Source organism: Procambarus clarkii, chromosome 31 (assembly GCF_040958095.1).
Source record: "Procambarus clarkii isolate CNS0578487 chromosome 31, FALCON_Pclarkii_2.0, whole genome shotgun sequence".
NCBI classification, from domain to species: Eukaryota; Metazoa; Arthropoda; class Malacostraca; order Decapoda; family Cambaridae; genus Procambarus; species Procambarus clarkii.
The window spans coordinates 23,164,828-23,178,396 of NC_091180.1; the positions used below are offsets into that span (position 1 = coordinate 23,164,828).

At 38.6% G+C, this 13,569-nt stretch overlaps 1 protein-coding gene across 3 annotated transcripts; it reads right to left on the reverse strand.

The window, feature by feature from the left end:
- Positions 1-332: 332 nt before the first annotated feature.
- Positions 333-13,347, reverse strand: LOC138370324 (myosin light chain 1-like; the record flags this gene model as incomplete). 3 transcript variants are annotated; one of them, XR_011230085.1, is given in 6 exon segments in its annotated part: positions 333-925; positions 3,228-3,274; positions 4,062-4,112; positions 5,605-5,691; positions 6,732-7,040; positions 13,317-13,347. XR_011230085.1 is itself a non-coding variant. In XM_069334546.1 (5 exon segments), coding segments are annotated over 4 exon segments (462 nt in total), but the record flags the coding sequence as incomplete, so codon positions are not given.
- Between the last annotated feature and the right edge of the window lie 222 nt (positions 13,348-13,569).

Genomic DNA, 13,569 nt, shown 5'->3' on the forward strand with positions numbered 1-13,569 from the left:
TTATTAAAATCTTTTATAATTCAACTTATTTTTTCTTCTAAGCATTTCAACATTTGCTTCATTTGCATTGGGAATAAAAAAAAGTCACCATGATGTGGTTTTGTTTTATTGAGACGATATAGAACTTAACCAATGTGTCTACAGACAGCAGTTGGTAAACGATGGCTTTTTGCGAGCGGACTGACTGACTGACGACTGACTGATGTTGGCCTTGTTTACTGACTGACTGACTGAGACACTCCCCCTGGTCACCTCGCTGGGGCGCGTTCAGAGGCACTCTTGGGGCATTAGGGCGCAGGCAGGGCGCGACCGTGATGATGGAGTCTTGGATGTTTCTTTTTTTGAGTTTTCTTGTCCCTCCCGCGCGCGCGCGGGGCCCGCAAGATGGCGGCGATGGTCGGCTGGGCCGGCTGGCTATTGCGGGGAGGGAGTCTTGATAATGGCGTCTATAGTCTCCCACCTCTAGGTGATGTCGGGTGGTCAACTATGTGCGGATCAATTCAGTGGTCACTTCAGGTCTACAAGTCAACACGGGTCGCGCCTGCCTTGACCCCTCCTTCACCCCGCGTGGATGAGACAGAAAAAGGAGACGTTCCACAGATCCATGGGACCTTCACCGCTACACGGACACAAGACACATACGGACAGGAAGTGATGAGCATGTGACGGGTGGCTCACATTGTCAAATATAACAATTTTTCCACTTATATTCACTTTCATCTTGGTAATCTTTATATACTTTTGGTGTATGTGTATAATTTAGCTAATAAATGTCTGTGGTTTGGTCGAGCCCACAGAATGATTGTACACTGCGCACTGACACTCCGAATGGCGGTGGTGTTGCACGCATGCGCACTCTGTGATGACGTCACAAAAGAAGATGGCGGACGTATTTAGAGTAGTTGAGTCATCTTCTTAAGGAAAGCTGTGGGAGGACGAACACAAGCATTAGAGTTTAATATAGATATGCCTTCACTACTGCACAACTAAAAATTTATTTTATAAAATTATCATGCAGGCTTTAAACTATCAAAGCAAAATCTTAAGAACAAGAATTAAGGTAACTGCAGAAGGCCTATTAGCCCATATGTGGCAGCTCTTCTTTATATAAAAAAATTTGGTCCCACCAAAACTCATTCATATAACCTATGCTTGAAATAATCAAGTAATCCAACATCTACTAAGTTGCCCAGGAATCTATTCCACAAATAAACAACCCTTTTTGTTGGCTTTGAATTCCTACTAATCATGGCACCCAGATCTTTTTCGCGCTCATAGTTCGCAATTTCAGTTCCATCCAGCTGATATTTTCCAACTCTATAATCATTATCTAGCCTCAGAACCTTACATTTGTCAGCATTAAACTGCATCTGCAAATCTTTCGATCATTTCAAAAGCCTGCCTAGACCATCTTCAAGTGATATTCAGTTCATTTCCTGTTCCATTTTCGTACCGTCTACAATTTTTCATAAGTTGCTACTTAATCCTGAATCTAAATAATTTATATATATGGTTAACAATAGAGGTGGCAGAACAGAGTCTTCAGGCACTTCAATTACAACGGTTCACACTCATAACTCCATTTATACTAACTGATTCTTTTGATATAACCATGGCCTTATCCAGCTTAATATAGCACCCCCATTACCGTGAGCCTCTGTCTTTCTAATCAGTATTTCGTGTGGCACCGTATCAAAAGCTTTGCTAAAGTCAGGATACACAACGTCAAAATCCTTTTCTCTATCAACTGCCTCAAATATTATGCTGGAATAGAATTAAAGCAAATTTGTCAAACATAAACGGCCGTTAGTAAAACTATGTTGTGAATCATTTATTAATCAATGTTTTTCCAAGACGAATGGCTTTTGAAATTATCGATTCAAGCAATTTTCTCACCTAGACATTAAGCTAATTATCCGATAGTTCAACGCAGGTGATCTAACTCCTTTCTTTAAAATTGGTACCACATTAACAACCCTCCAAAACACCGGTACACAGCCCGACTCTTAATGAGTTATTGAACACGCAAGACAAGGGGCTCACGAAGCTCTTCTTTGCATTCTGTGAGCACCCTGGCAAACATTACAAGACCGACCCACCTCCCATATTTAGGTCTTTCAAAACTCTACCCTTCCCAAGAAAATTCCCAGTACACTAAAATCCGCTTTTCGGAAATCTGGCACCTTAAACAGAATTCTCTCTTACACATCTATTCCGGTCAATGCTAAATCTGTTTTACGAGTGATCATTCTTCCTTAACTCACTCCCTCTATGTTATTTATTTGTGTCTCTGTTAGTTAACACTACAGTCTAAAGTATTATTTTCCGGGTGGCTCTCTAATATGTTGCTTAAGGAAACAATCAACTAATTCTACTAAATCTTCTGCGTTGGTATTCCTTGTATTGTTAATCCAGTTCATTCCACTAAAATTAGTCATCCATGACACAAAAACTGTTTGACCTAGATGCTCTAGATAGTTCATCCCATACTTGCTTTGCTTCCATTCTGCTGAAGTTTGGTGGTCTATATATAACTCCAATAATCAGACTATTATTTCAAAATTTCACAAAAATAAAAAAAAAATTCACACTTTTTTTGAAATTTCATTACTCAAAATTGTACATATTTATATAACTAATTTCAACGTTTCTACAAAACACTAAAGCATGCTTTTTCTACTGCTAGTAATCCTATGTTTAGAACCAGATCGTCTTACTAACTGATTCGTCTAGAAATTATCACTAAAAATCTAATTTTTATTGCGTTAACAAATAAAAGCAGGGGTCCCTGATACATGGATATAATGCTAAGTATATCAATCTAAAGAAGTTAGAACACTAAGTAAGTTAAAAGTTAAAGCGAATAAAACTGAAGACAAAAGAAGAGTGAACTGCGATGTTTACCGCGTACAACACAGAAGAAATAAATAAACCCGTCAAGAATTATTGTGTCTTGAAGAAAGAAAACATATAAAAAGGAAAATAAAACTATAACCACGAGAAATGAACAAAACAAGTATTACTGATATGTGAAGACTGAATATATATTCACTGTAAACATAAGATACCGTAAATTATTGGACGAATACGAACGGAAAAAAAAGTACTATGAAACAAAAATGTTTGTTATGAGCGAAAATTGGCGGGCTACCATTGGTTAACGCAGAGTCAAAACTCTCTACTTAAGACACATCAAAAGGTTTTCTCGCTTTTGTGTCAAAACTTACTAGAAGTGTCCTCTAGATTTTGAAGGCCAAAATTCTCTTAAGGAAAGCTGAAAAAATAATTAGTTAATTGTAATCAAAATGTATTAAATGCCTGAAAATTACATTCAAAGGATGTGATATAAAAATGGAAATACATATAAACCTCGACTCTTTTGCAAAGAATCAAGTGCCGTAAATATCTACTGTTACAAAAATAAATATAAAAATAACCTGAAAACCCCATCACAAAAATTGGGAATGGTCAAAAATGGATCAGTAGGCGTCGTTTTCGGACTGTGGAGGACGATGTACTATTTTTTGTATAGAAAACACGAAAAAAAAACTGACATGGACCCGTGAACACGTGGTGCCACGTAATCAGTACCCGTGAACACGTGGTGTCACGTGCCTCCACTCTTCTCACACAGGGATGGGGATGGTAGATCTACTACATTCAACAGGGAGGGATATGGCATATTACATCTACTGTAGGAAGCCTCAAACGTTATATTAGAAAATCAAACATATTTATATAAAAAACAACCTCTATAGAAGAAGAACAAATCTACAATTGTCCTTCGTAAAAAAATATATATAGTTTACCTTCATAGTCAATAGGGAAGGGACTAAGTAGGGATCATAAATACAGATTATCCTCGGTTTTCAGAGTCGAAGATTAGCCATACTTTTAATAATATTAATCACCGTAGTCTACTAAGGGTCCAAAAACAGATTTCAAGGGTCCAAAAACAGGTTTCCTACAAGAACGCAGGCTAGGGTAGAGGGGCAGAGGAGGGAGATACGAGAACGCACTCACAATAGTTCCTTTTTCTGGCTGGCCTTTCGGCTACTTACGCATATTTCTGGAGTTTTACTTGATGTCTTTGCAGAGTTTCGTAAGGAAAGCTGTAAGAGAAATTCATCCAGTGGAATTAACTAGGGTTTACACACTCAAGAAAAACCAAGGGGACTAGTTGTTTGGCCGGGTTTGGAAATGGAAGTAGGCAATGCAGGGAGAGGTGGCAAACTTAAAACAGAGCGGGTTGAATTTGTTTGGGCTAACTTAGCAACATGAATAGGCCTACATAAACCTAAGAGTTGTAAGTTAAATTGGCAGCAATTCAACTTTAGTATATTTAAGAAAATTACTATCATGAAGCCTAGCTTTTGTTTGGCAGCAAAGCATTTTAATCTGAACACAATCAAATATGGCCAATTTTTGAGTCATAATTAAATAGCTCAGTGAAGCATAACTATCTATATGGTGCAGGTAGGAGTTTTTGAGCAAAGCGTGAACAGATAGATATTAATTTGGCTTAAGTTAGCTAAAAGCTGTCCGCTGCAGCTAGTCAAATGAATACTAATGTTTTGTATTTAGAGGCTTTAGGCTTCATTAAGATTTTTTTTTTTACATTTTTTTCGTTTTATCTTAAGAGAATGAAAATGATATTTAAATTATTATACAACAAATTTAGGTAGCGGTTATATATTTTCTTAGTAGAAAATATGAAAAATTAGTAAAAGTAATTTAAGCTGTGTAGCTTGATAAATTAAGATTCACATATGAACATTAATTTGCCCATAGACAGAATATCATCCATATGTAGCCATACACTGATATGGCTATATCAACCTGTCACATGTAGAGAACATTAACAAAATACAAGTCTCCCGGCATGATGGGAAGCAGGAGACAGGCGGCATGGTTTTCGAATTGTACATTTGATAACCTAATTTGGTATTATATTTTTTTCATGATACAATAGTTAGCTCGATAAATTTTGGGGTTTGGGGGGAAGAGATGGAGGGTTGAAAGTTAAAAACAATTGCTTCATAAACTTTTACTTAGCATTGCCAAAGGGAGTTTTTATGTGATTTTTTTACTATATGGGTTGAAGAAAGGGGGAGGGCTGAAACAGTCAAATTCTGACGTAATATCTAAGATTGCAAGATGCCGTGGAGGAGACGGGGTGAATAGTTGAGGGAGATAATCCGTTTAGATGAAAAGATAAACCGCCTTTACTGTATATTGCAAAGTACACACCGGCACCTCGGTTTTATAGAAATGATAGAACATGCTGAAAAATAATGGTTTTATTCAGTAATAACTATTATATCACCATATCCAGTTTAAAAGGTTATGTGATGTTCTGGGAGGGGGGGAGGAAAGACTTGGTAATCAGAAATAGAAAGAAACTTCAAGAATAATGTGATATGAATCCAAAGTTTCTGTGTGAGGAAAACAAGTTGCTTTGAGGAAGGGACACGATCGGTAGGGGGCCATTGATGCAAGGGGTCAAAACCGTTTGACGCCTTAACATAAGGGGGCGAGGGAGGAGTTCCGGATTCTTAAATTCCGGATCCGATTAAAAAACTCAGAAAATAGGCGGACACTTACGCTCGTAGGGAATGAAGCCGTCTTCATCCTCTTCGTTGCAGCACTCCTTCAGCACTGGCTCCAATTCGGACTTTTCGAGGCGCTCACCTGAAACATCGGAAGATAATTAGCGAAGCCGATAACTACCCGGAACGAGGAGGAGGGATTCTGGGACAGGTTACTTGTGAGAGCTGTGGTCCTTAATGCCGGAAAGGACTGCAGATAATAAAATCTGCTAGGACCGAAAAAATTCACTTAGGACCCCAAGGAATTTTCTAGGAACACTGTGCATCTTCAAGAGCAAACAGGACAGCTTCTAGAATCAGAGGTCATCTGCTAGGATATACGATTACGGGACATTGGTAGGATCATGGGCCGCAGGGCATTCGTTGCTAGGACTAAGGTCCACAAGGTATCTGTTATGATTTCAATCTGATTGTACCAGGATGTGCCTGCTTGGGTCACACGGTATCTGCTACGATTACATCCTATCTTCTAGTACCATATCAACTCTGTTAGGGCCGCATTAAATATGTTAGACCCACAAACCACCTACTAGGACTCCATTGTGTCTTTTAACATTTAAGAGGGAATCTGCTAGGACCACAAGGTAGTGTTTTTTCTAACAATTAGAAACATCTGCTAGGACCACACGGTATTGTATCTTCTAACATTTAGAGGACATCTGCTAGGACCATAAGGTAGTGTATTTTCTAGCAATTAGAGAACATCTGCTAAGGTAGGATAAATTTGATATAACCAGGCGCCTTTCAAGAGGAACCAAATAATTGCAAGATTATTGAGTTCAATTTTAGGAGACAATTGGCTACTTGGAATGGCCAGATATATACCAGGATGCCTCGGATACCTGTTAGGGTATTCTAGGTACCAACTAGAGTACAAAGGAGGCCTTAAATTCCATAATCATCAGCAAACGCGTTAAATTCCTTGAGTAAAACTGTTTGTTCGCATATTTTCCACAAATCCTAAGCTGCACCAGTCACATAAGAATTACTGTAACTAAAAATGAAATCAATTGTTTTAAGTTCCTTCGGTTATTATTTGTCATTTTACTCACACCATCATGAGTAAAGTGACGAGTTAGCAATTTTTGCGAATTGTTACGCAGAAGAGAAAGATGGACTTACCAAGGGACAGGAGGATGTGTTCAAGCTCGGCGTACATCATAGTGCCATTCTCAGATTTGTCGTAGAGCTTCAGCACTTCCATGAAGTCCTCGTAGGAGCCGGCGTCCTTGTCCTTCTTAACCTGAGCGAAGATGGGTATGAATTCCTCGAGCTTAATAATCTTCTCCTTCCTCTTCTCCTTGCCTCCGACCTTCTCAATGATAGCTAAGGTGGGGTTGAGGTTCAGGGCGCGAAGGCAATCGCCAATGTAGAAGGCATCCATGGTGCCGTTGCCTTCGAAGTCATAGATAGAGAAGGCGAATTTCACCCCTGTGGAGAGGAAGTGAAGAGGCGGATATTACTTATACCAGGAAGAGTTTGGTCGCTTGAAGCTCAAGAGACACTTGAGTTAAATCTACTGTAAATATTTTTATGAACTTTGATTCAGAAAACAAGGTAGAAGCCAATCAATATGGCTTTTACGGCCTGCATTACAAAAGCTCCAAGGATTGGCATGCAAAACACAAAGACGTTAATGCCATCAAGAGGAGACTCGTCGCAGCCTAGTACACAACAAAAAGGGAGCCTCAATTTCTTCAGGCCCAAAATCTTGAGAGACCAACAGATCGTCCAGATGGAATCAAAATATATCTCTAGAAGAATGGAAAACAACTGATGTGGGACTGTATATATGTATACAGTCCTTGATATATGAGTATCATGATATCTGGTTGATCATCATGATATCTGACTGTATCATAGATACACGGTTCCCCGTGCATCTGTGATACACAGATTGTAGCCTGTGTTTACCCAACAGTAAAATGGGCACCTGGTTGTTAAATGATTTGGCGGGGTCGAATTCCGGGGAACATAGGATTAAGGATTTGCTCGAAACGCCATGCGTACTAGTGGCTGTACAAAAATGTAAGAACTCTGGCTGATATATCTGTATCATTCAATGTTGGTCAGGTGCCAACCATAGGAAAACAGTGCTCTCATGGTCCATAAATTAAGTCATTTACTCATATATAAAAATTATACTAATAGTAAATAAATTTTGTTCACGTTAATGAATATATAATATTACTTTCAATATAGCAATTCGTCCATAGAGATTTCCGCACGGAGTATCTCGAATAGTCCATCGCATTTTGACGTATAAATCCCTTAATTTTGATTATATATATATATATATATATATATATATATATATATATATATATATATATATATATATATATATATATATACATATATATATATAATAAAAACAGCAATCAGACCAGCAAATGGTGTTACCATGTTTAGAATCTACTGTGGTTAGATCAACAACGACCGGTGCCATTTTATTTTCAAGAATGAAAAAGGATGGTATGTGTTTCAAAGCTTACATTGCGAAACTGTCATCCATTGTACTGTCACTTCATTTTCTATCAAGTAGTTAAATAATTACCCTGTACTGAAAAGTACAATAATCTAATCGATAGATCTAAGTTTCTTTCTTTTGTGAGATAAAAATCAACTGCTCTCTTACAACCGTGTAAATAATGTTAATTAAAATTTTAGGGCCTCCGACCTTTTAAAATTATTATTTTATTATTAAAATAGGAAACACCAAAACTGTGCTCATTATACGCTACATACAGACATTCCTTTTAAGGGATAACTATCCTAATCCCAATTATCGACGCGTAAGATGCTCAAACAGTAATCTTAACAATTACTAGAGATACCACCTAAATTTTGTTTAACTAAAAACAAAGATTCAATGAGGCTAAACAAGAGGGCCCACAAAGTGTGAACAAAGCCTAGCATGCTTGGCCTCCATCTTCCCAACCTCTCCCTTTCCCCCAGCCCCGTGCCCTCTTGGCAGCTCCAAGTGCTATCAGGTGTCTCCAGAAATAGTAGCCTACCAAGCCAAATATGGTGGTCGCTGGCAGAGCTAGCCCCCAGAACACCACAGTAACCACACCCCTTTACCCACCCCCCTCCCCGGTTTCTCTCCTACAACCTGGTATTCGGATTAGTGAGTGTTTAATCAGATACTATAAATCTTCAAGGAACGTGATATAGTATTTTCATTTAACTGGTTTGGGTTTGGGCTTAAGGTCTGACAGTCACACGAGGTTTATTAAGGCCACCACAACAGCTTACTGATCAACTAGCAACTATATTTTAGTCTTGAACACAGTCCAGGACTAAAGTAAACTTTCGGTGTGTATACTGTACACCGAGAAGTAGAGTACACCTTTGTGCTTAATATAGCTGGCTTTGGCCACAACACTTCGGTGGCGGAGGCCCAACAAGGCGACTTGATTGCCCAAAACCACTAGTGCAATTAGATGTTTCCTTATTTAAGAATTTGAGACATGATTTTGACACACAAAGCCACAAGAAATTTGTTCCTTGTACTCAGATGTACGATTAACATATATGAATATCACATATACGCTTGTTAGATAATATATCATGCGATCTATGATAGGTGAAGTCTTTTTAGGGATACTATAAGCATTGTTAAGGCAATCAAACTTAATGATAACGATTGCTTAACGTAAACTTCGAATGTTAGCTCTAAAAAAAAGAGCACATAATAGGAATCAACTTATCTGAAAGCCATTGTGAATCCGTAAGTACAGAATAGAACAGAATGGATACAGCCTCTTTTCCCACTTAATGATTCACCCCCATAAGCTATTTCTTATTCAGTCCTCTAAAAAGATAATAATTACGAACAAGGCAGGATGTATTCAGGAACTAAACTTATTCAAAATGGTTTTTATAAATCACTCTTTAATCCTACATATATGGCGGTTTAAATCCTACAGTTTAGGTTGTGACTCCAAATAAAATATATAGCAATACAGATCATTATGATAAAATAGATTACAAACAATTAATATTTTATAAAGCATCACTTATTGTTAATTAATCAATAGCAATACGTGTCAATGACTTTAGTCTTGAACTCAATGAGATGACGCAAAAATCTTCGTATGAAGCCTAAAAGCGACTATTTTTTACTTTTCATTGCACCAGGGACTGCTGACTAAGCTTTAAGCACTTTGTATCTCTAGTTCTGTTCTAGTATTTATAAGAACGGACTCTTGGAGTAGACTATAATGAAGTAGAATTTGAAAGCCACTCAATTGGTTACAGTGTACTGCAAGGTAGTATGCTTGGCCCCTTAGTGTTTAATATCTACTTCAACGATCTACTCATCTCTGAAGCTCTAGCTTATGCTGACGAGAACACTAGTCTTTGCATGTACAAGAATGGAAATACCGACTGCTACAATGCTCATTATTCACACCTTGCAACAATTCGTACCTAGGGTAGGCGATGGCAGTTATATTTGCCACCGATAAAATGCAGGCGACGATTATAACTAGACTGCATGACACTGCCCCTTGTACAGGCATATGGATGAGTGGAAAAATTTAGTGCTGAGTGCAAAGTTGACATCTTGGAGATGAAACTTGATTCTCAATGACCATGAGGAACCATTTACTCAATTTAGCAGGCAAGCACCCAAGCTTACAGCTCTAAGGCACATCCCGCACCTTTTTTGGCAGCACGAACTCCAAACCCTTAAACGAAACTCATTTTCTCTTCTATAAGGTAGAGAACCGCGCAAAATGACCCCTCTCTAGTCTTGACCCATTCTGGTTAGATTGGTCAGTACATCAGAGCCTTCAACTTCAGAGATGTTGCCGGCCTTACTATTATGGATACAGCCAATGTTCTCAAGGTGAGCCACCTGGCCCAACTCTGAACAACCAGAAGGTGGCAACCACAACGCAAGCAAATCACTCCATCGGCGATCATTTATTCCTAGGCTGATATCGCAGGTGGAACGTATTCTCTCAACGTTTAAATATGCATGAAAACAAGTCAACTGACCATTTGAAAGAAAGGGTGGAGGGCAGGAGAGAGAGAGAGAGAGAGAGAGAGAGAGAGAGAGAGAGAGAGAGAGAGAGAGAGAGAGAGAGAGAGAGAGAGAGAGAGAGAGAGAGAGAGAGAAAGAGAAAGAGAAAGAGAGAGAGAGAGAGAGAGAGAGAGAGAGAGAGAGAGAGAGAGAGAGAGAGAGAGAGAGAGAGAGAGAGAGAAACAGAAAGAGAGAGAGAGAGAGAGAGAGAGAGAGAGAGAGAGAGAGAGAGAGAAACAGAAAGAGAGAGAGAGAGAGAGAGAGAGAGAGAGAGAGAGAGAGAGAGAGAGAGAGAGAGAGAGAGAGAGAGAGAGAGAGAGAGAGAAACAGAAAGAGAGAGAGAGAGAGAGAGAGAGGAGAGAGAGAGAGAGAGAGAGAGAGAGAGAGAGAGAGAGAGAGAGAGAGAGAGAGAAACAGAAAGAGAGAGAGAGAGAGAGAGAGAGAGAGAGAGAGAGAGAGAGAGAGAGAGAGAGAGAGAGAGAGAGAGAGAGAGAGAGAGAGAGAGAGAGAGAGAGAGAGAGAGAGAGGGGGGAGAAGAGATAAGAACTAAACATATTTGGCGTTCGCATATATACTTGGATAATTGGACATACTTTAGCGACTTCATATTTATGGATAATTGGATATTTCACAAGGTACTCGGATGACTGGAAATATTGGACTAACGCACACAAGCTCTAATAATATCGAGATGGTTTTGTTGTTACTGCGTACAGATTCGGAAAACAAAATAATATCTGGTGAAATCACTGACCAACCAGAATCGATATTAGTCCTGAACTTCCAGCGTATACACATTGTTATTTTCAAACTTAATTATTTGGCTCTATTTTATTCCATTCACTGTAATTAGTCCCTATTAAGGCTGAATATTCCTTAGGAAGCAGAGCTTTGGCTGCATCTCCGTCTTATTTTTTGGATTTTATTATTATTATTATTATTATTATTATTATTATTATTATTATTATTATTATTATTATTATTATTCAGAAATAACTCACATTAACGTGATGTATATTAATGAAAAAAATCAACTGGAGCAGTGAAGGAATACTCTGATCGCTGGTTCAAATCACCTCATTGCTCGAATTGATTTTCTTATCACTATTATTATTATTATTTTGCTTGAGATGCGAGTTTAGCTACTTATATTCTTGTAAGAGGTTCAGTTATTTGTTACTTTGTTCAAACTTCAATCTCATTGTTCACAAGTTCTTCCTGAAACTATTTTGAATCATGGCTGCCATTAAGGCTGCTTGTGTCGTGGACTTACCTATGATACACCCATTTGTTCTTCAATTCGAGGCTTTTCTTACATGTTTTAGTGATTTTGAAACAATATCCATAAGTGTAAGTTAAAAAATATCTGACCGAAATTCAAGGAATAAAAAAAGTTGACGAGAACTGAACCGATTTCCGGTCGCGTGACTATATTTGCTGTGTAATTAGTTCATCAATGCTGTAACTTTCTTAGTTAAGTGAATATTGGAACACAGTTCCTGATGTCACATGTGCCTCTATAACCTTTCCCCCCACCGCTTACAGGATGGGTGCACAGTATTAAGAACAACTAAACAAGTTTTCGCACCGATGTAAAACCGCTGTGCATTTTGTCACTGAAATTATTAGTCACGATTTAAGGAAGGAGGCACAAAGTTAAGCATCAGTCAACGAGGTTTAGGAAGCTCAAGCCTAAAGTTCATTGGGGTCACAACTCTTCACGTGTGGAGATTTGTGACGAACGCTGCCAACAAAATCAGCTTCCAGTTTCTTTCCATAAACAATAAAATCCAACCCATACTCTCGAACAGTACATCACATTTTGATGTATAAATCCCCCAAGGCGACTTTTTTTTACTAACAATCATAGCGACTTCGCAAAATTGACATTATGTCCCGTTTTCAGTCGTGGGTCCTCGGTTAGGTAAGGTTAGGCCAAATATAGTACATCATTTAGTGACGTTGTGAACGCTCGAGAGGACGGGCTGGTTGACCAATGGCCCATCTAAGTTGCCGAATCAGGCTATATCAACACATGTTGTCAAAAACATGTCCAAGTATCAGTTTCGTTTTCATTAACCCTTGACAATAGCCATAAACGCTTCCTAAAGTATTACTGTTCATTAACAAATGAACTTCAAAAGCTAGATTCATGAGCTTCAAGTTGCTTAAAGTCGAAAATATTTCTGAGAATGGCTGGAGAATTTTACGTGACGATAATAATACACGCCAAGTGAAGTGGGCCGGCAGTGGTGGCATGGTTGGCCAACTTGCCTCACCCCATTCTCGGGAGGTATTTTTAGTACTCCGCCGGCGATAGGCTACCGTCCACCGCCATGCTTCCCCATATTTGATCCTCTTGTTGTGGCCTATCAAATAATCACCGCAGACGAAGAATAAGTTGGGATACGTTGTTGGTTGCGCTGTGAATGCTGCGATCACTCATGTTCTCATGCGCCGCAAAGACTAATACTGTCAGTTTATGAACTTTGCAAAAGAACGATTTCTGACTGAATTTCCAATTGTGAAGCTCTTCGTGCAAGCCTAGTATTGTGAGTTACGTCCAGGAAGTAACAATCGGTATGTAATTTCATTCGCTGTTCTGGTACAAGTACCATGAGGTCGCTGGAACCTATCCAGAGGAATGCTGAAGGAATGTTGTCAATCTTACTTACTCTCTACATCACGAGCACTGAGATCCGCGGCCTGGGGGACGAGAAAAAGGAAAAAAACACATAAGTAAATTACAGCAATCAAGAAAACATTATTAAAATTTAAAAAAATAAACATGCAAGTGAACTAACTAAATTAACTACTTCGGGAATTTTGAAGGAAACAAGATTATGGTTGCATGACTGAATTATAAGGATTAGTATTCCTAGGAATGAAAAAAAATAAATATTAGCACTAAGTATTACACATCAAAAT